Consider the following 24,352-nt stretch of genomic DNA (forward strand, 5'->3'; position numbering starts at 1 on the left):
CAGTAGGAAGGTAGGCAGGAACTGCTTCTCCAATAGAAATCCTCGATCACACTAGTCGGTGATGTCATGGTGACAATGTCTAGCTAAGCTCATGAGTAGAAACGCCTCATCGGGTCTAACGGCCGTCTTGCTGCCCATATCGAGGCAGTATTGCCATTTATTGGTATAAGGGTTTGAATCCAGCCCACTGCCCTGACTCCTCCTCTTCCTGTCATCCAGCCCACTGCCCTATGACTCCTCCTCTTCCTGTCATCCAGCCCACTGCCCTATGACTCCTCCTCTTCCTGTCATCCAGCCCACTGCCCTATGACTCCTCCCCTTCCTGTCATCCAGCCCATTGCTCTTCGACTCCTCCTCTTCCTGTTACCCCCATCTTTCACTCTGTAACACCTCTAAACTAACACAGTACACAATAATAATACCTGGTTACTACACACAGAAATACAAATCTTTCATTATCATTTGTTTTAATCAACATGAATTGTGATTCAACTGCAATACCTTCCTGTGTGTGAAACAGACATGTAAAGTTGTTTGGCAAACATATAGCTCAGCCTTTTCCAAACCTCTCCTCCGGGTTCTCCAGCCGTTCCAAAACTCTCCTCCGAGACCTCCAGCCGTTCTCAAACCTCTCCCCCGGGACCTCCAGCCATTCACAAACCTCTCCTCTGGGACCTCCAGCCGTTCTCAAACCTCTCCTCTGGGTTCTCCAGCCGTTCTCAAACCTCTCCCCGGGACCTCCAGCCATTCACAAACCTCTCCTCTGGGACCTCCAGCCGTTCTCAAACCTCTCCTCTGGGTTCTCCAGCCGTTCTCAAACCACTCCTCTGGGTTCTCCAGCCGTTCTCAAACCTCTCCTCTGGGACCTCCAGCCGTTCTCAAACCTCTCCTCTGGGACCTCCAGCCGTTCTCAAACCTCTCCTCTGGGTTCTCCAGCCGTTCTCAAACCTCTCCTCTGGGTTCTCCAGCCGTTCTCAAACCTCTCCTCTGGGACCTCCAGCCGTTCTCAAACCTCTCCTCTGGGTTCTCCAGCCGTTCTGAAACCTCTCCTCTGGGTTCTCCAGCCATTCTCAAACCTCTCCTCTGGGTTCTCCAGCCGTTCTCAAACCTCTCCTCTGGGTTCTCCAGCCGTTCCATGTATTTGAACTATTCCAGAGCTAGAACACCTGATTCAACTTGTCAACCAATCATCAAGCCCTTGACTATTTGAATCAAGTGTGCTAGGTCAGGGCTGCAACAAGAGGTCCTAGAGGAGAGGTTTGGAACACCTAGAGGAGAGGTTTGAAACACCTAGAGGTCCTAGAAAGGTTTGAAACACCTAGAGGTCCTAGAAAGGTTTGAAACACCTAGAGGTCCTGGAGAGGTTTGAAACACCTAGAGGTCCTAGAAAGGTTTGAAACACCTAGAGGTCCTGGAGAGGTTTGAAACACCTAGAGGTCCTGGAGAGGTTTGAAACACCTAGAGGTTGTGGAGAGGTTTATAACACCTAGAGGTTGTAGAGGAGAGGTTTACAACACCTAGAGGTCATAGATGAGAGGTTTACAACACCTAGAGGTTGTAGAGGAGAGGTTTATAACACCTAGAGGTTGTAGAAGACAGGTTTGAAACACCTAGAGGTCATAGATGAGAGATTTGAAAAAGGAAAACATATAGCCAACAGCTCTTTATCGGTCAGGCCTGGAATATAAAAATGGAACCTCTACACCCAGTATGCCATTATTGACTTGAATTGGGAGGTCCGTTCTATGGCATAGAGTTTATCCTGCAGGTTACAGAGGGGTCAGGAAAAACTCCTGGACCTACCCTTCAGAAACCCTCTGGGGGACATGGGCTTTGAAGACTCTGGCAGCGCCTGAAACGGCTCCCTATATAGGGCACTACTATAGACCAGAGCCCTATGGCACCCTATTCCCTATATAGGGCACTACTATAGACCAGAGCCCTATGGCACCCTATTCCCTATATATAGTGAACTACTTTAGACCAGGGCCCTATGGAACCCTATTCCCTATTATAGTGCACTACTTTCCAAATCAACCAAAGTGTATTGGTTGCTTGCACAGATTTGGAAGTGTTATAGCAGGTGCAGCAAAATGCTTATGTTACTAGTTCCAACAGTCTGAAACCCTATTCCAATAGGTCCCTACGGCCCTGGTCTGAAACCCTATTCAAATAGGTCCCTACGGCCCTGGTCTGAAACCCTATTCAAATAGGTCCCTACGGCCCTGGTCTGAAACCCTATTCAAATAGGTCCCTACGGCCCTGGTCTGAAACCCTATTCAAATAGGTCCCTACGGCCCTGGTCTGAAACCCTATTCAAATAGGTCCCTACGGCCCTGGTCTGAAACCCTATTCAAATAGGTCCCTACGGCCCTGGTCTGAAACCCTATTCAAATAGGTCCCTACGGCCCTGGTCTGAAACCCTATTCAAATAGGTCCCTACGGCCCTGGTCTGAAACCCTATTCAAATAGGTCCCTACGGCCCTGGTCTGAAACCCTATTCAAATAGGTCCCTACGGCCCTGGTCTGAAACCCTATTCAAATAGTGCCCTACGGCCCTGGTCTGAAACCCTATTCAAATAAGTCCCTACGGCCCTGGTCTGAAACCCTATTCAAATAGTGCCCTACGGCCCTGGTCTGAAACCCTATTCCAATAGGTCCCTACGGCCCTGGTCTGAAACCGTATTCCAATAGGTCCCTACGGCCCTGGTCTGAAACCCTATTCCAATAGGTCCCTACGGCCCTGGTCTGAAACCCTATTCAAATAGGTCACTACGGCCCAGGTCCGAAACCCTATTCAAACAGGTCCCTACGGCCCTGGTCTAAAGTAGTGCACTGGGGCCCTGGTCTGAAACCCTATTCCAATAGGTCCCTACAGCCCTGGTCTAAAGTAGTGCACTGGGGCACTGTGTAGTGAACGGGTTGCCATTTCGGTTTGACCAGTTTAAAAAAGTGGTACACTATATATTTAAGGGAATGACGTAGTGGCCTATGTAGGGAAGAGTGTGACGTTTTGGACACAGCGTGTATGTGATACGGGCAACACAGAGGCACCTTTTATTTTTGTTGAATGTGACACAGTCCTTCCAATATGGCACCCTACCCCTACATCCTATAGTATTCCACGTAAATAAATATTATCCTAGAAATCAGATTTTGTAAACTATATCCCTGGAACCATATTCACAGAGTAGGAGTTTTGATCTAGGACCAGGTCCCCCGTCCATTTAATCTGATTCATTAAACTGATCCCTGATCAACAGAGGTGTTGATCTAGGACCAAGTCCCCCGTCCATTTAATCTGATTCATTAAACTGATCCCGGATCAACAGAGGTGTTGATCTAGGACCAGGTCCCTGTCCATTTCATCTGATTCATTCAAGGCTGAACTGATCCTAGATCAGTAGGAGTGTTGATCTAGGACCAGGTCCCTGTCCATTTCATCTGATTCATTAAACTGATCCTAGATCAGTAGGATTGTTGATCTAGGAACAGGTCCTTGTCCATTTAATCTGATTCATTAAAGGTGGACCTGATCCTAGATCAGATCTGAAACTCAGTTAGTGTAAACCCTTATCTTGAACAAGAGATGCTGAACTTTGATGTGACTTCCCCAGGCTAAATAAGTGTGCAAACCAAATACCACCCTATTGCCTATAGGGGCTCAGGTCTAAAGTAGTGCACTACATAGGGAATAGAGTGCATAAAGTTCAATCAAACAGGTTTTAAAAAGACAAAGCTTTTTGTGGTGGTGATATGGCCTAGTGTCCCAATACGCACACTACTTAGTATGCATGGCCAACACTTTGCTTCACACTACCTAGTGCATCAGGTTGGGTATTGGGACAGAGGTCAGTCATCAGGTATGTTACTGGGAAAGAGAGGTCAGTAATCAGGTTGGGTATTGGGCCAGAGGTCAGTCATCAGGTATGTTACTGGGAAAGAAAGGTCAGTAATCAGGTTGGGTATTGGGCCAGAGGTCAGTCATCAGGTATGCTACTGGGAAAGAGAGGTCAGTCATCAGGTTGGGTATTGGGACAGAGGTCAGTCATCAGGTTGGGTATTGGGACAGAGGTCAGTCATCAGGTTGGGTATTGGGACAGAGTGACCAGTCATCAGGTTGGGTATTGGGACAGAGGTCAGTCATCAGGTATGTTACTGTCAGTCATCAGGTTGGGTATTGGGAAGAGAGGTCAGTCATCAGGTTGGGTATTGGGACAGAGAGGTCAGTCATCAGGTTGGGTATTGGGACAGAGTAACCAGTCATCAGGTTGGGTATTGGGACAGAGGTCAGTCATCAGGTATGTTACTGGGAAAGAGAGGTCAGTCATCAGGTTGGGTATTGGGACAGAGAGGTCAGTCATCAGGTTGGGTATTGGGACAGAGAGGTCAGTCATCAGGTTGGGTATTGGGACAGAGGTCAGTCATCAGGTTGGGTATTGGGACAGAGAGGTCGGTCATCAGGTTGGGTATTGGGCCAGAGGGTCAGTCATCAGGTTGGGTATTGGGACAGAGTGACCAGTCATCAGGTTGGGTATTGGGACAGAGAGGTCAGTCATCAGGTTGGGTATTGGGACAGAGAGGTCAGTCATCAGGTTGGGTATTGGGACAGAGAGAGAAGTCATCAGGTTTGGTATTGGGACAGAGAGAGAAGTCATCAGGTTTGGTATTGGGACAGAGAGAGAAGTCATCAGGTTTGGTATTGGGACAGAGAGAGAAGTCATCAGGTTTGGTATTGGGACAGAGAGAGAAGTCATCAGGTTTGGTATTGGGACAGAGAGAGAAGTCATCAGGTTTGGTATTGGGACAGAGAGAGGTCATCAGGTTTGGTATTGGGACAGAGAGAGAAGTCATCAGGTTTGGTATTGGGACAGAGAGAGATGTCATCAGGTTTGGTATTGGGACAGAGAGATGTCATCAGGTTTGGTATTGGGACAGAGAGAGAAGTCATCAGGTTTGGTATTGGGACAGAGAGAGAAGTCATCAGGTTTGGTATTGGGACAGAGAGAGATGTCATCAGGTTTGGTATTGGGACAGAGAGAGAAGTCATCAGGTTTGGTATTGGGACAGAGAGAGTCAAGGTTTCATCAGGTTTGGTATTGGGACAGAGAGAGAAGTCATCAGGTTTGGTATTGGGACAGAGAGAGAAGTCATCAGGTTTGGTATTGGGACAGAGAGAGAAGTCATCAGGTTTGGTATTGGGACAGAGAGAGAAGTCATCAGGTTTGGTATTGGGACAGAGAGAGAAGTCATCAGGTTTGGTATTGGGACAGAGAGAATGTCATCAGGTTTGGTATTGGGACAGAGAGAGATGTCATCAGGTTTGGTATTGGGACAGAGAGAGATGTCATCAGGTTTGGTATTGGGACAGAGAGAGAAGTCATCAGGTTTGGTCAGGTTGGGATTGGGACAGAGAGAAGTCATCAGGTTTGGTATTGGGACAGAGAGAGATGTCATCAGGTTTGGTATTGGGACAGAGAGAGAAGTCATCAGGTTTGGTATTGGGACAGAGAGAGAAGTCATCAGGTTTGGTATTGGGACAGAGAGAGATGTCATCAGGTTTGGTATTGGGACAGAGAGAGAAGTCATCAGGTTTGGTATTGGGACAGAGAGAGAAGTCATCAGGTTTGGTATACCAGATACCAGTGTATCTGCGGAGTGTAAACTGTAGAACAAACCGCAATGGTAAAGAAACCCATCGTAGTTCACACTTGACATTGGTTGCATCCCAAATGGCTCCATATACCCTTCACAGTGCACTACATTTAACCAAAAGGAGCAGACTATATAAGGAATAGGGTACCATTTGGGATGCAAGCATTGTATAAAGTACATAATTTACAGATCATAAATAAACACTTGTGTTAGGGGGGGGGGTTCAATAAATTAAATGCACGGATTCCAAATGTTCCGAGAGGGAGTTCCGGGGAGTGAGTTCCGGTGGAGGGAGTTCCGGGGAGGGAGTTCCGAGGAGGGAGTTCCGGGGAGGGAGTTCCGAGGAGGGAGTTCCGAGGAGGGAGTTCCGAGGAGGGAGTTCCGGGAGGGAGTTCTGAGGAGGGAGTTCCGGGGAGGGAGTTCCGGGAGGGAGTTCCGGGAGGGAGTTCCGAGAGGGAGTTCGAGGAGGGAGTTCCGAGGAGGGAGTTCCGGTGAGGGAGTTCCGGGGAGGGAGTTCCGGGGAGGGAGTTCCGAGGAGGGAGTTCCGAGGAGGGAGTTCCGGGGAGGGAGTTCCGGGGAGGGAGTTCCGAGAGGGAGTTCCGGGGAGGGAGTTCTGCAAGGCGATCATCATCCCAGAGTTCTACTACTCCAGCCCCAGGGTGAAGTTGATTCCGTGGACTATTCCGATGATGATGGGTTGCCAGGCAACAAGATATCTCAGCCAATCCAAGAGCTGCCCGTACAGGACATGTGTTCTCTCCCATCTGGGGGAGGAGGGGAGTAGGCGTTAAGGAGCAATTGGTACATCCATTTGTGGAATTCCAAATTAATTATATACAGTGATTGATTCTTGAAGAATACAACTTATAAACTTGTTTGTTATGTAGACCAGGCTCGTTAGATAACGCTATTGCTGGTTATGTAGACCAGGCTCGTTAGATAACGTCATTGCTGGTTATGGAGACCAGGCTCGTTAGATAACGTTATTGCTGGTTATGTAGACCAGGCTTGTTAGATAACGTCATTGCTGGTTATTTAGACCAGGCTCGTTAGATAACGTTATTGCTGGTTATGTAGACCAGGCTTGTTAGATAACGTCATTGCTGGTTATTTAGACCAGGCTTGTTAGATAACGTCATTGCTGGTTATGTAGACCAGGCTCGTTAGATAACGTTATTGCTGGTTATGTAGACCAGGCTTGTTAGATAACGTCATTGCTGGTTATTTAGACCAGGCTCGTTAGATAACGTCATTGCTGGTTATGTAGACCAGGCTCGTTAGATAACGCTATTGCTGGTTATGTAGGTAGCTATCTTTTGATAAAGCCAGGGTCACTTGAATTGTCTCTTCATTATTGAATTGAAATGGTATGGGGAAAAACCCTATGGAAGTTATGAAAACACTTAGTTTATAAATATCTACATAAATTCAGCAATTGCATTCTTCTCATATGACTCTGTCGACTCCTGACCTATTAATTAAACACTTCCTCTGGCATCTCATCCATACATCTGTCTGTAGTTATTGAACTCAACCTGCAGGAGGTTTGTTTGTTGTTCATTCTACGTCGTCAAGGTAACAACCAATGACACTTAGGAACGATAGGATACGTTATTTTAACGGTGCTGCAATATTTTGTATGGTGCTCCTTGGGGGGAGGGGACCAAATCAACATGCACGTAAGCGAGCGGTCAACATGCAAGCCTGCTTTACTGTACTCCATTGTTTGTAAACAATGTATGATTGGAAAGAAACACTGAATAGCCTCAAAACATGGTAAAAACTATAACAAACAACCACTGACCATCCATCAGATCAAAATTATAGATTTATACAAGTTTTACAGCATTTTTTAAAAACAATTATACTGAACAAAAATATTTAAAAAAACACAACATGCAACAATTTCAAAGACCGATAAGAATAAGTGTGTGTGATATGCTCTCAGTTCTGTGGCTCTCGTCGCCTCTGCCAATGAAAGGATACGGATTGTTCATCATCCTCTTCAAGTCGACCTTCTCGTTGCAGTACGGACACGTCTGCTTCTTACCCACAATGCACCAGCCACGGATACAGAACTCGTGGAATCTGGAGGCAGAGTTGGCGTTAAAGAATCCACAACAACAAGACTAGCGTAAAATGATTAGCATTTCACATAGGAAATCATGGGACAGTTAGCCTCCATGCTAACACTCGCTGGGCATCTTCAGTTGCAGGTTTGGGATCTATTCCAGTAAATTGAACATAATAATAATTCCATGAGGCAGCGTTAGAAAATAAACACATTAAATGGACGGTCGCAGTGGGCTAATTCTACAGGATTAGTATTGAAAACGTGACTAGCAGTCAGGGACTCAATAATGTGGTTGTAGATAATTAGAAAAACATTTAAATTACTTATGCTATGGGTTTTCTGAGAAGTTAACAAAAAAAACATCTCTTTGATTGTGTTTATTTTCCACTTTGACGGTGAACTTTCTGTACTGCTAATATTCAATACCAGTCGTTTTTGCTCCAGCGCTAGTCCAATGAATTTGTTTATTTTCAAATGCTTCTGCATGGAATTATTATGTTGTCTTAACCTTTATTATCTTCAACCTAGAGTAAATTCAGGAAGTAAACTGACATTCCGTTTTTATGGGAATCGATTTGGTGCAGTAATTAAGGGAAGAGTAGGGCACTATATAGGAAAACGGGCGCCATTTACAGAGAGAGAGGGGAGAAGTAGAGAGGGGGAGTATAGAGAGAGGGAGAGAGAGGAGAAGTAGAGAGAGGAGGGGAAAGAGAGAGGGGGAGTATAGAGAGAGGGGAGGGGGAGGAGAATTAGAGAGGAGGGGAAAGAGAGGGGGAGTATAGAGAGAGGAGGGGAGGAGAAGTAGAGAGAGGAGGGGAAAGAGAGAGGGGGAGTATAGAGAGAGGGGAGGGGGAGGAGAATTAGAGAGGAGGGGAAAGAGAGAGGGGGAGTATAGAGAGAGGGGAGAGAGAGGACAAGTAGAGAGGAGGGGAAAGAGAGAGGGGGAGTATAGAGAGAGGAGAATTAGAGAGGAGGGGAAAGAGAGAGGGGAAGTATAGAGAGAGGGGAGAGAGAGAAGTAGAGAGGAGGGGAAAGAGAGAGGGGGGGAGTATAGAGAGAGGGGAGAGAGAGAAGTAGAGAGGAGGGGAAAGAGAGGGGGAGTATAGAGAGAGGGGAGGGGGAGGAGAAGTAGAGAGGAGGGGAAAGAGAGAGGGGGAGAATAGAGAGAGGAGGGGGAGGAGAAGTAGAGAGGGAGTATAGAGGGGGAGGGGGAGTAGAGAGGAGGGGAAAGAGAGCGGGGGAGTATAGAGAGAAGAGGGGGAGGAGAAGTAGAGAGGTGGAGTATAGAGAGAGAGGAGGGAGTGTGACATAACATACAGGATAGGAGAGCTGATCTCCTATAATCCAAACAGTGCAGTGAGGATATTAGGCTTGGACGGTATCCACGGTATTACCGGCATAGCACACAAGGGGGCGCTAGAAACGCAAGAAAATCCCATTGGGCTTCTAATACCAGAATGCTAACAAATTTAGCACAAACTAATAGGGATATCACAGACGCTGTTAGCTAAATGCTAACGAGCGAAAACAAAAAATAAACAAATTGCAAAGACAGGCAAATCCAGCTCAAAGTTATACATGTCATTTTCGGTGTGTGTGGACATTTACAAGCGAACCTGAACGAGAGAACGAACAAAGTTGCGATGCATGCTTTTCTGAAGGAAGAGCTGCATGTGTACACGGAGCAGAGGGGGCAGGGGCGGAGGAGGAAGAGCTGCATGTGTACACGGAGCAGAGGGGGCAGGGGCGGAGGAGGAAGAGCTGCATGTGTACACGGAGCAGAGGGGGCAGGGGCGGAGGAGGAAGAGCTGCATGTGTACACGGAGCAGAGGGGGCAGGGGCGGAGGAGGAAGAGCTGCATGTGTACACGGAGCAGAGGGGGCAGGGGCGGAGGAGGAAGAGCTGCATGTGTACACGGAGCAGAGGGGGCAGGGGCGGAGGAGGAAGAGCTGCATGTGTACACGGAGCAGAGGGGGCAGGGGCGGAGGAGGAAGAGCTGCATGTGTACACGGAGCAGATGGGAGAACGGAGAAGAAACGCTAGCAGGAAGCACAGGGAAAACATGGCAGCTGTACAGAACTCATCCAGAGCTCTTTGACTTCTGGCAGAAAGCCATTAGAAGATATCTGAGGGCAAACATTTAGTAGTGGATTACATTTAGTAGTGGATTACATTTAGTAGTGGATTACATCTAGTAGTGGATTACATCTAGTAGTGGATTACATTTAGTAGTGGATTACATTTAGTAGTGGATTACATTTAGTAGTGGATTACATTTAGTAGTGGATTACATCTAGTAGTGGATTACATTTAGTAGTGGATTACATCTAGTAGTGGATTACATTTAGTAGTGGATTACATCTAGTAGTGGATTACATCTAGTAGTGGATTACATTTAGTAGTGGATTACATTTAGTAGTGGATTACATCTAGTAGTGGATTACATTTAGTAGTGGATTACATTTAGTAGTGAATTACATACAAGTGTAACTTCATCACCTCATGTGCACCGTACAACAGAGACTCCCCAATAGATACAGAACACTGTGGATTCACCTGCTCCTGCTTTCTAGCATTGTGCAATTTACAAAACTAACCCGTGACTGGCTCAACTGTTCTGGCGAACTATGGTACGTTTCATAATTTAAAAAATAATTTGACAGGTGAAACGAAGAACGCAATTGGCTTTATCTCCTAAGGTATTGCACGAAAAAAAAGATTAACAAAATATTGAAAAGTATTGAAAATCTTCGAATAATTAGTTTCAACGGTATTGAAAAACCATCCCAGCTTTTATACTGCCCAAGCCTAGTGGATAGGATACATGTGGTTACAGGAGAGTTGGTAGGTATCTTCTATAATCCCCTCCTCATCCACGTCTACGAGGATCTTCTGACCACACACCGCACAGATATCATCTGTCAGGCTCCTGGACGGCATTCCTCCCATGTTATAGTACTGCAACAACAACATGTTATAGTACTGCAACAAAAACAACATGTTATAGTACTGCAACAACAACAACAACATGTTATAGTACTGCAACAACAACAACAACATGTTATAGTACTGCAACAACAACAACATGTTATAGTACTGCAACAACAACAACATGTTATAGTACTGCAACAACATGTTATAGTACTGCAACAACAACAACGTTATAGTACTGCAACAACATGTTATAGTACTGCAACAACAACAACATGTTATAGTACTGCAACAACACGTTATAGTACTGCAACAACAACAAAAACATGTTATAGTACTGCAACAACAACATGTTATAGTACTGCAACAACAACAACATGTTATAGTACAGCAACAACAACATGTTATAGTACTGCAACAACATGTTATAGTACTGCAACAACAACAACAACATGTTATAGTAGTTCAACAACAACAACAACATGTTATAGTACTGCAACAACAACAACATGTTATAGTACTGCAACAACAACAACAACATGTTATAGTACTGCAACAACAACAACATGTTATAGTACTGCAACAACAACATGTTATAGTACAGCAACAACATGTTATAGTACTGCAACAACAACAACAACATGTTATAGTACTTCAACAACAACAACAACATGTTATAGTACTGCAACAACAACAACATGTTATAGTACTGCAACAACAACAACATGTTATAGTACTTCAACAACAACATGTTATAGTACTGCAACAACAACATGTTATAGTACTGCAACAACAACAACATGTTATAGTACTGCAACAACAACAACGTTATAGTACTGCAACAACAACATGTTATAGTACTGCAACAACAACATGTTACAGTACAGCAACAACAACATGTTATAGTACTGCAACAACAACAACATGTTATAGTACTGCAACAACAACATGTTATAGTACTTCGACAACAACAACATGTTATAGTACTGCAACAACATGTTATAGTACTGCAACAACAACATGTTATAGTACTTCAACAACAACAACATGTTATAGTACTGCAACAACAACAACAACATGTTATAGTACTTCAACAACAACATGTTATAGTACTGCAACAACAACAACATGTTATAGTACTTCAACAACAACATGTTATAGTACTGCAACAACATGTTATAGTACTGCAACAACAACAACGTTATAGTACTGCAACAACAACAACGTTATAGTACTGCAACAACAACATGTTATAGTACTGCAACAACAACATGTTATAGTACTGCAACAACAGCAACATGTTATAGTACTTCAACAACAACATGTTATAGTACTGCAACAACAACAACAACAACAACATGTTATAGTACTGCAACAACAACAACAACATGTTATAGTACTGCAACAACAACAACAACAACATGTTATAGTACTGCAACAACAACAACAACAACAACATGTTATAGTACTGCAACAACAACAACAACAACATGTTATAGTACTGCAACAACAACAACAACATGATATAGTACTTCAACAACAACATGTTATAGTACTGCAACAACAACAACAACATGTTATAGTACTGCAACAACAACATGTTATAGTACTGCAACAACAACAACAACAACAACAACATGTTATAGTACTGCAACAACAACAACAACATGTTATAGTACTGCAACAACAACATGTTATAGTACTTGACAACAACAACATGTTATAGTACTGCAACAACATGTTATAGTACTGCAACAACAACATGTTATAGTACTTCAACAACAACAACATGTTATAGTACTTCGGCAACAACAACATGTTATAGTACTGCAACAACATGTTATAGTACTGCAACAACAACATGTTATAGTACTGCAACAACAACAACAACATGTTATAGTACTTCAACAACAACATGTTATAGTACTTCAACAACAACGTTATAGTACTGCAACAACAACAATGTTATAGTACTGCAACAACAACATGTTAGTGTGTTTCTCAGTGTGTTTCCGGCGCCGACAGAGATGGCCGCCTCGCTTCGCGTTCCTAGGAAACTATGCAGTTTTTTTTTTTTTTACGTGTTATTTCTTACACTAGTACCCCAGGTCATCTTAGGTTTCTCTACATACAGCCGACAAGAACTACTGAATATAAGATCAGCGTCAACTCACCATCAGTACGACCAAGAATATGTTTTTCGCGACGCGGATCCTGTGTTCTGCCTTACAACCAGTGTAACCGAGTGGATCACATGCAGCGACCAAAAAAAAAACGACTCAGAAAAAGAGGGAAATGAAGCGGTCTTCTGGTCAGACTCCGGAGACGGGCACATCGTGCACCACTCCCTAGTTATATTCTTCTTGCCAATGTCCAGTCTCTTGACAACAAGGGTGATGAAATCCGAGCAAGGGTAGCATTCCAGAGGGACATCAGAGACTGTAACGTTCTCTGCTTCACGGAAACATGGCTAACTGGAGAGACGCAATAGCGGTGCAGCCAGCGGGTTTCTCCACGCATCGCGCCGACAGAAACAAACATCTTTCTGGTAAGAAGACGGGGGCGTATGTCTTATGGCCAACGTGACATGGTGTGATGAAAGAAACATACAGGAACTCAAATCCTTCTGTTCACCTGATTTAGAATTCCTCACAATCAAATGTAGACCGCATTATCTACCAAGAGAATTCTCTTCGATTATAATCACAGCCGTATATATCCCCCAAGCAGACACATCGATGGCTCTGAACGAACTTTATTTAACTCTCTGCAAACTGATTTATCCGGAGGCTGCATTCATTGTAGCTGGGGATTTTAACAAGGCTAATCTGAAAACAAGACTCCCTAAATTTTATCAGCATATCGATTGCGCAACCAGGGGTGGAAAGACCCTGGATCATTGTTACTCTAACTTCCGCGACGCATATAAGGCCCTGCCCCGCCCCCTTTCGGAAAAGCTGACCACGACTCCATTTTGTTGATCCCTGCCTACAGACAGAAACTAAAACAAGAAGCTCCCACGCTGAGGTCTGTCCAACGCTGGTCCGACCAAGCTGACTCCACACTCCAAGACTGCTTCCATCACGTGGACTGGGAGATGTTTAGTATTGCGTCAGACAACAACATTGACGAATACGCTGATACGGTGTGCGAGTTCATTAGAACGTGCGTTGAAGATGTCGTTCCCATAGCAACGATTAAAACATTCCCTAACCAGAAACCGTGGATTGATGGCAGCATTCGTGTGAAACTGAAGGCACGAACCACTGCTTTTAATCAGGGCAAGGTGTCTGGTAACATGGCTGAATACAAACAGTGCAGCTATTCCCTCCGCAAGGCTATCAAACAAGCTAAGCGCCAGTACAGAGACAAAGTAGAATCTCAATTCAACGGCTCAGACACAAGAGGTATGTGGCAGGGTCTACAGTCAATCACGGACTACAGGAAGAAACCCAGCCCAGTCACGGACCAGGATGTCTTGCTCCCAGGCAGACTAAATAACTTTTTGCCCGCTTTGAGGACAATACAGTGCCACTGACACGGCCTGCAACGGAAACATGCGGTCTCTCCTTCACTGCAGCCGAAGTGAGTAAGACATTTAAACGTGTTAACCCTCGCAAGGCTGCAGGCCCAGACGGCATCCCCAGCAGCGCCCTCAAAGCATGCGCAGACCACGGTGTGTTTACGGACATATTCAATCAATCCCTATACCAGTCTGCTGTTCCCACATGCTTCAAGAGGGCCACCATTGTTCCTGTTCCCAAGAAAGCTAAGGTAACTGAGCTAAACGACTACCGCCCCGTAGCACTCACATCCGTCATCATGAAGTGCTTTGAGAGACTAGTCAAGGACCATATCACCTCCACCCTACCTGACACCCTTGACCCACTCCAATTTGCTTACCGCCCAAATAGGTCCACAGACGATGCAATCTCAACCACACTGCACACTGCCCTAACCCATCTGGACAAGAGGAATACCTATGTGAGAATGCTGTTCATCGACTACAGCTCGGCATTCAACACCATAGTACCCTCCAAGCTCGTCATCAAGCTCGAGACCCTGGGTCTCGGCCCCGCCCTGTGCAACTGGGTACTGGACTTCCTGACGGGCCGCCCCAGGTGGTGAGGGTAGGCAACAACATCTCCTCCCCGCTGATCCTCAACACTGGGGCCCCACAAGGGTGCGTTCTGAGCCCTCTCCTGTACTCCCTGTTCACCCACGACTGCGTGGCCATGCACGCTCCAACTCAATCATCAAGTTTGCGGACGACACAACAGTGGTAGGCTTGATTACCAACAACGACGAGACGGCCTACAGGGAGGAGGTGAGGGCCCTCGGAGTGTGGTGTCAGGAAAATAACCTCACACTCAACGTCAACAAAACTAAGGAGATGATTGTGGACTTCAGGAAACAGCAGAGGGAACACCCCCCATCCACATCGATGGAACAGTAGTGGAGAGGGTAGCAAGTTTTAAGTTCCTCGGCATACACATCACAGACAAACTGAATTGGTCCACTCACACAGACAGCATCGTGAGGAAGGCGCAGCAGCGCCTCTTCAACCTCAGGAGGCTGAAGAAATTCGGCTTGTCACCAAAAGCACTCACAAACTTCTACAGATGCACAATCGAGAGCATCCTGGCGGGCTGTATCACCGCCTGGTATGGCAACTGCACCGCCCTCAACCGTAAGGCTCTCCAGAGGGTAGTGAGGTCTGAACAACGCATCACCGGGGGCAAACTACCTGCCCTCCAGGACACCTACACCACCCGATGCTACAGGAAGGCCATAAAGATCATCAAGGACATCAACCACCCGAGCCACTGCCTGTTCACCCCGCTGCCATCCAGAAGGCGAGGTCAGTACAGGTGCATCAAAGCTGGGACCGAGAGACTGAAAAACAGCTTCTATCTCAAGGCCATCAGACTGTTAAACAGCCACCACTAACATTGAGTGGCTACTGCCAACACACTGTCAATGACACTGACTCTACTCCAGCCACTTTAATCATGGGAATCGATGGGAAATGATGTAAATATATCACTAGCCACTTTAAACAATGCTACCTTATATAATGTTACTTACCCTACATTGTTCATCTCATATGCATACGTTGATACTGTACTCTATATCATCGACTGCATCCTTATGTAATACATGTATCACTAGCCACTTTAACTATGCCACTTGGTTTACATACTTATCTCATATGTATATACTGTACTCGATATCATCTACTGTATCTTGCCTATGCTGCTCTGTACCATCACTCATTCATATATCCTTATGTACATATTCTTTATCCCCTTACACTGTGTATGACAGTAGTTTTTTTTGGAATTGTTAGTTAGATTACTTGCTCGTTATTACTGCATTGTCGGAACTAGAAGCACAAGCATTTCGCTACACTCGCATTAACATCTGCTAACCATGTGTATGTGACAAATAAAATTTGATTTGATTTGATTTGATTTATAGTACTGCAACAACAACATGTTATAGTACTGCAACAACAACAACATGTTATAGTACTGCAACAACAACAACATGTTATAGTACTTCAACAACAACAACATGTTATAGTACAGCAACAACAACAACAACAACAACATGTTATAGTACTGCAACAACAACAACATGTTATAGTACTGCAACAACAACAAAAACATGTTATAGTACTGCAACAACAACAACAACATGTTATAGTACTGCAACAACAACAACAGTACAACAACAACAACATGTTATAGTACTGCAACAACAACAACAATGTTATAGTTGCAACAACAACATGTTTATAGTACTGCAACAACAACATGTTATAGTACTGCAACAACAACAACATGTTATAGTACTGCAACAACAACAACAACATGTTATAGTACTGCAACAACAACAACAACATGTTATAGTACAACAACAACAACAACAACAACATGTTATAGTACTTCAACAACAACAACAACATGTTATAGTACTGCAACAACAACAACAACATGTTATAGTACTGCAACAACAACATGTTATAGTACTGCAACAACAACAACATGTTATAGTACTGCAACAACAACAACAACATGTTATAGTACTGCAACAACAACAACATGTTATAGTACTGCAACAACAACATGTTATAGTACTGCAACAACAACATGTTATAGTACAACAACAACAACATGTTATAGTACTGCAACAACAACAACAACATGTTATAGTACTGTTATAGTACTGCAACAACAACAACAACATGTTATAGTACTGCAACAACAACATGTTATAGTACTGCAACAACAACAACATGTTATAGTACTGCAACAACAACAACATGTTATAGTACTGCAACAACAACAACATGTTATAGTACTTCGACAACAACAACATGTTATAGTACTGCAACAACAACAACATGTTATAGTACTGCAACAACAACAACATGTTATAGTACTTCAACAACAACAACATGTTATAGTACTGCAACAACAACATGTTATAGTACTGCAACAACAACATCATGTTATAGTACTTCAACAACAACAACATGTTATAGTACTTCAACAACAACAACATGTTATAGTACTGCAACAACAACAACATGTTATAGTACTGCAACAACAACAACATGTTATAGTACTGCAACAACAACAACATGTTATAGTACTGCAACAACAACAACATGTTATAGTACTACAACAACATGTTATAGTACAACAACAACAACATGTTATAGTACTGCAACAACAACAACATGTTATAGTACTGCAACAACAACAACATGTTATAGTACTGCAACAACAACAACAACATGTTATATACAGCAACAACAACATGTTATAGTACTGCAACAACAACAACATGTTATAGTACTGCAACAACAACAACAACATGTTATAGTACAGCAACAACAACAACAACATGTTATAGTACAACAACAACAACATGTTATAGTACTGCAACAACAACAACAACATGTTATAGTACTGCAACAACAACAACAACAACATGTTATAGTACTGCAACAACAACATGTTATAGTACTGCAACAACAACAACAACATGTTATAGTACAACAACAACAACAACATGTTATAGTACTGCAACAACAACAACAACATGTTATAGTACTGCAACAACAACAACATGTTATAGTACTGCAACAACAACAACAACATGTTATAGTACTGCAACAACAACATGTTATAGTACAACAACAACAACAACAACATGTTATAGTACTGCAACAACAACAACATGTTATAGTACTGCAACAACAACAACATGTTATAGTACTGCAACAACAACATGTTATAGTACAGCAACAACAACATGTTATAGTACTGCAACAACAACAACAACATGTTATAGTACTTCGACAACAACAACATGTTATAGTACTGTAACAACAACAACATGTTATAGTACTGCAACAACAACAACATGTTATAGTACTTCAACAACAACAACAACATGTTATAGTACTGCAACAACAACAACATGTTATAGTACTGCAACAACAACAACATGTTATAGTACTGCAACAACATCATGTTATAGTACTTCAACAACAACAACATGTTATAGTACTGCAACAACAACAACATGTTATAGTACAGCAACAACAACAACATGTTATAGTACTGCAACAACAACAACATGTTATAGTACTGCAACAACATGTTATAGTACTGCAACAACAACAACATGTTATAGTACAAGCAACAACAACAACATGTTATAGTACTGCAACAACAACATGTTATAGTACTGCAACAACAACAACAACATGTTATAGTACTGCAACAACAACAACATGTTATAGTACTGCAACAACAACAACATGTTATAGTACTGCAACAACAACAACATGTTATAGTACTGCAACAACAACAACATGTTATAGTACTGCAACAACAACAACATGTTATAGTACAGCAACAACAACAACAACATGTTATAGTACTGCAACAACAACAACATGTTATAGTACTGCAACAACAACAACATGTTATAGTACTGCAACAACAACAACAACATGTTATAGTACTGCAACAACAACAACAACAACATGTTATAGTACTGCAACAACAACAACTGCAACAACAACAACATGTTATAGTACTGCAACAACAACAACAACATGTTATAGTACAACAACAACAACAACAACATGTTATAGTACTGTTATAGTACAGCAACAACAACAACATGTTATAGTACTGCAACAACAACATGTTATAGTACAACAACAACAACAACATGTTATAGTACTGCAACAACAACAACATGTTATAGTACAGCAACAACAACAACAACAACATGTTATAGTACTGCAACAACAACAACAACATGTTATAGTATGCAACAACATGTTATAGTACTGCAACAACAACAACAACATGTTATAGTACAGCAACAACAACAACATGTTATAGTACTGCAACAACAACAACATGTTATAGTACTGCAACAACAACAACATGTTATAGTACTGCAACAACAACAACATGTTATAGTACAACATGTTATAGTACAACAACAACAACAACATGTTATAGTACTGCAACAACAACAACAACATGTTATAGTACTGCAACAACAACAACATGTTATAGTACAACAACAACATGTTATAGTGCAACAACAACAACATGTTATAGTACTGCAACAACAACAACATGTTATAGTACTGCAACAACAACATGTTATAGTACTGCAACAACAACAACAACATGTTATAGTACTTCAAAACAACAACACTGCAACAACAACAACATGTTATAGTACTGCAACAACAACAACATGTTATAGTACTCAACAACAACAACAACATGTTATAGTACAGCAACAACAACAACAACATGTTATAGTACTGCAACAACAACAACATGTTATAGTACAGCAACAACAACAACAACATGTTATAGTACTGCAACAACAACATGTTATAGTACTGCAACAACAACAACATGTTATAGTACTGCAACAACAACAACATGTTATAGTACTTCAACAACAACAACATGTTATAGTACTGCAACAACAACAACATGTTATAGTACTGCAACAACAACAACATGTTATAGTACTGCAACAACAACAACATGTTATAGTACTGCAACAACATGTTATAGTACTGCAACAACAACAACAACAACAACATGTTATAGTACTGCAACAACAACAACATGTTATAGTACTGCAACAACAACATGTTATACTGCAACAACATGTTATAGTACTGCAACAACAACAACATGTTATAGTACTGCAACAACAACATGTTATAGTACTGCAACAACAACAACATGTTATAGTACTGCAACAACAACAACATGTTATAGTACAGCAACAACAACAACATGTTATAGTACTGCAACAACAACAACAACATGTTATAGTACAGCAACAACAACAACATGTTATAGTACTGCAACAACAACATGTTATAGTACAGCAACAACAACAACAACAACATGTTATAGTACAACAACAACATGTTATAGTACAACAACAACAACAACATGTTATAGTACAGCATACAACAACAACAACATGTTATAGTACTGCAACAACAACAACATGTTATAGTACTGCAACAACAACAACATGTTATAGTACAGCAACAACAACAACATGTTAAAGTACTGCAACAACAACAACAACATGTTATAGTACTGCAACAACAACAACAACATGTTATAGTACTGCAACAACAACAACATGTTATAGTACTGCAACAACAACAACAACATATGTTATAGTACAGCAACAACAACAACATGTTATAGTACTGCAACAACAACAACATGTTATAGTACAGCAACAACAACAACAACATGTTATAGTACTGCAACAACAACAACATGTTATAGTACAGCAACAACAACATGTTATAGTACTGCAACAACAACATGTTATAGTACTGCAACAACAACAACATGTTATAGTACTGCAACAACAACAACAACATGTTATAGTACTGCAACAACAACAACATGTTATAGTACTGCAACAACAACAACATGTTATAGTACTGCAACAACAACAACAACATGTTATAGTACTGCAACAACAACAACAACATGTTATAGTGCAACAACAACAACAACATGTTATAGTGCAACAACAACAACATGTTATAGTACTGCAACAACATGTTATAGTACTGCAACAACAACAACAACATGTTATAGTACTGCAACAACAACAACATGTTATAGTACTGCAACAACAACATGTTATAGTACTGCAACAACAACAACAACATGTTATAGTACTGCAACAACAACAACAACAACAACATGTTATAGTACTGCAACAACAACAACATGTTATAGTAACAACAACAACAACATGTTATAGTACTGCAACAACAACATGTTATAGTACTGCAACAACAACAACAACATGTTATAGTACAGCAACAACAACAACATGTTATAGTACTGCAACAACAACAACATGTTATAGTACAACAACAACATGTTATAGTACTGCAACAACAACAACATGTTATAGTACTGCAACAACAACAACATGTTATAGTACTGCAACAACAACAACATGTTATAACAACAACATGTTATAGTACTGCAACAACAACAACATGTTATAGTTGCAACAACAACAACAACATGTTATAGTACTGCAACAACAACAACATGTTATAGTGCAACAACAACAACATGTTATAGTACTGCAACAACAACAACAACATGTTATAGTACTGCAACAACAACATGTTATAGTACTGCAACAACAACAACAACATGTTATAGTACAGCAACAACAACAACATGTTATAGTACTGCAACAACAACAACATGTTATAGTACAGCAACAACAACAACATGTTATAGTACTGCAACAACAACATGTTATTGTACTGCAACAACAACAACATGTTATAGTACTCAACAACAACATGTTATAGTGCAACAACAACAACATGTTATAGTACAGCAACAACAACAACAACATGTTATAGTACAGCAACAACAACAACATGTTATAGTACTGCAACAACAACATGTTATAGTACTGCAACAACAACAACATGTTATAGTACTGCAACAACAACAACAACATGTTATAGTACTGCAACAACAACAACATGTTATAGTACTGCAACAACAACAACAACATGTTATAGTACTGCAACAACAACAACAACATGTTATAGTACTGCAACAACAACAACATGTTATAGTACTGCAACAACAACAACATGTTATAGTACTGCAACAACAACAACATGTTATAGTACTGCAACAACAACAACAACATGTTATAGTACTGCAACAACAACAACATGTTATAGTACTGCAACAACATGTTATAGTACTGCAACAACAACAACATGTTATAGTACTGCAACAACAACAACAACATGTTATAGTACTGCAACAACAACAACAACATGTTATAGTACAGCAACAACAACATAATATACACTGCTCAAAAAAATAAAGGGAACACTTAAACAACACAATGTAACTCCAAGTCAATCACACTTCTGTGAAATCAAACTGTCCACTTAGGAAGCAACACTGATTGACAATAAATTTCACATGCTGTTGTGTAAATGGAATAGACAACAGGTGGAAATTATAGGCAATTAGCAAGACACCCCCAATAAAGGAGTGGTTCTGCAGGTGGTGACCACAGACCACTTCTCAGTTCCTATGCTTCCTGGCTGATGTTTTGGTCACTTTTGAATGCTGGCGGTGCTTTCACTCTAGTGGTAGCATGAGACGGAGTTTACAACCCACACAAGTGGCTCAGGTAGTGCAGCTCATCCAGGATGGCACTTCAATGCGAGCTGTGGCAAGAAGGTTTGCTGTGTCTGTCAGCGTAGTGTCCAGAGCATGGAGGCGCTACCAGGAGACAGGCCAGTACATCAGGAGACGTGGAGGAGGCCGTAGGAGGGCAACAACCCAGCAGCAGGACCGCTACCTCCGCCTTTGTGCAAGGAGGAGCAGGAGGAGCACTGCCAGAGCCCTGCAAAATGACCTCCAGCAGGCCACAAATGCGCATGGTCTGCTCAAACGGTCTGAAACAGACTCCATGAGGGTGGTATGAGGGCCCGACGTCCACAGGTGGGGGTTGTGCTTACAGCCCAACACCGTGCAGGACGTTTGGCATTTGCCAGAGAACACCAAGATTGGCAAATTCGCCACTGGCGCCCTGTGCTCTTCACAGATGAAAGCAGGTTCACACTGAGCACGTGTGACAGACGTGACAGTCTGGAGATGCCGTGGAGAACGTTCTGCTGCCTGCAACATCCTCCAGCATGACTGGTTTGGCGGCGGGTCAGTCATGGTGTGGGGTGGCATTTCTTTGGGGGGCCGCACAGCCCTCCATGTGCTCGCCAGAGGTAGCCTGACTGCCATTAGGTACTGAGATGAGATCCTCAGACCCCTTGTGAGACCAAATGCTGGTGCGGTTGGCCCTGGGTTCCTCCTTATGCAAGACAATGCTAGACCTCGTTGGACTGGAGTGTGTCAGCAGTTCCTGCAAGAGGAAGGCATTGATGCTATGGACTGGCCCGCCCGTTCCCCAGACCTGAATCCAATTGAGCACATCTGGGACATCAAGTCTCGCTCCATCCACCAACGCCACATTGCACCACAGACTGTCCAGGACTTGGCGGATGCTTTAGTCCAGGTCTGGGAGGATATCCCTCAGGAGACCATCCGCCACCTCATCAGGAGCATGCCCAGGCGAGGTCATACAGGCACGTGGAGGCCACACACACTACTGAGCCTCATTTGACTTGTTTTAAGGACATTACATCAAAGTTGGATCAGCCTGTTGTGTGGTTTTCCACTTTAATTTTGAGTGTGACTCCAAATCCAGACCTCCATGAGTTGATACATTTGATTTCCATGGATAATTTTTGTGTTATTTTGTTGTCAGCACATTCAACTATGAAAAGAAAAAAGTATTTAATAAGAATATTTAATTCATTTAGATCTAGGATGTGTTCATTTAGTGTTCCCTTTATTATTTTGAGCATTGTATAAGTAGTGGGTAAACTACGGCCTAACTAAGGAGGTTTGAGTAAATCAAATGGATAAAAACCACTTGGCCACTCTTGAACGAGTTTGTAGAAATTATATATATTTTCAAATAACTGCCCTTTTTCTGGCCCGCAGATTGATTTTTGACAAAGTAGACCTCCCCCCCCCCAAAAAATATATATATATGTGCAGGGCTCCGTTGAATTTTGAAATCCTGATTTGGTCCTCGGGCCAAAAACTCTCCCCTCCCCTGGACTACATAGTAGTACAACAACAATTACAGTATACACACAGAGTATCTGTTGATGTATGTGAAACACTGTATACGTGTAGTACTCACCCCTATAGTTGAGGCCATGTAGTCGGAGCAGATTTCAGCAAAGTCCCGTCCCATCACTCCATAGTACAGACCATAGAACAGCATGATAACGCCCACATCCATGGAGTCCTCAGCCTTGATCCTACAACACATCCATGGAGTCCTCAGCCTTGATCCTACAACACATCCATGGAGTCCTCAGCCTTGATCCTACAACACATCCATGGAGTCCTCAGCCTTGATCCTACAACACATCCATGGAGTCCTCAGCCTTGATCCTATAACACATCCATCCATGGAGTCCTCAGCCTTGATCCTATAACACATCACATCCATGGAGTCCTCAGCCTT

General features: G+C 42.5%; 1 protein-coding gene and 2 long non-coding RNA genes across 6 annotated transcripts in view; 1 reads left to right on the forward strand and 2 right to left on the reverse strand.

Annotated features, from left to right (window-relative positions):
* Nucleotides 1-450: 450 nt before the first annotated feature.
* LOC121839427 lies at nucleotides 451-4,050 on the reverse strand. Its single transcript, XR_006078982.1, has 2 exons — nucleotides 757-4,050; nucleotides 451-725 (listed from the first exon to the last, which is right to left on the reverse strand). It is a non-coding gene; the product is annotated as an uncharacterized LOC121839427 (long non-coding RNA).
* Nucleotides 4,051-4,770: 720 nt separating this feature from the next.
* On the forward strand, nucleotides 4,771-5,508 carry LOC121839364. 2 transcript variants are annotated; one of them, XR_006078896.1, is made up of 4 exons: nucleotides 4,771-4,890; nucleotides 4,922-5,053; nucleotides 5,092-5,157; nucleotides 5,461-5,508. It is a non-coding gene; the product is annotated as an uncharacterized LOC121839364 (long non-coding RNA). The 2 variants fall into 2 exon arrangements; XR_006078895.1 differs by having other exon boundaries at nucleotides 4,816-5,053.
* A 636-nt stretch (nucleotides 5,509-6,144) lies between these two features.
* Nucleotides 6,145-24,352, reverse strand: part of rnf175 (ring finger protein 175) — a 43,082-nt gene continuing 24,874 nt past the window's right edge. For 2 of the 3 annotated variants that reach the window (XM_042298533.1, XM_042298532.1), the window contains 4 exons: nucleotides 24,023-24,143; nucleotides 10,554-10,687; nucleotides 7,642-7,743; nucleotides 6,145-6,419 (listed from right to left, as the gene is read on the reverse strand). In XM_042298533.1, the coding sequence (XP_042154467.1) occupies nucleotides 6,299-6,419; nucleotides 7,642-7,743; nucleotides 10,554-10,687; nucleotides 24,023-24,143 (478 nt within the window). In that variant the 3' untranslated portion in view covers nucleotides 6,145-6,298. Of the gene's footprint in view, nucleotides 6,420-7,641; nucleotides 7,744-8,959; nucleotides 9,856-10,553; nucleotides 10,688-24,022; nucleotides 24,144-24,352 lie in introns of those variants that run through there. The other variant, XM_042298534.1, reaches the window with a different exon arrangement.

This window comes from Oncorhynchus tshawytscha, linkage group LG15 (assembly GCF_018296145.1).
Source record: "Oncorhynchus tshawytscha isolate Ot180627B linkage group LG15, Otsh_v2.0, whole genome shotgun sequence".
Taxonomy (NCBI): Eukaryota; Metazoa; Chordata; class Actinopteri; order Salmoniformes; family Salmonidae; genus Oncorhynchus; species Oncorhynchus tshawytscha.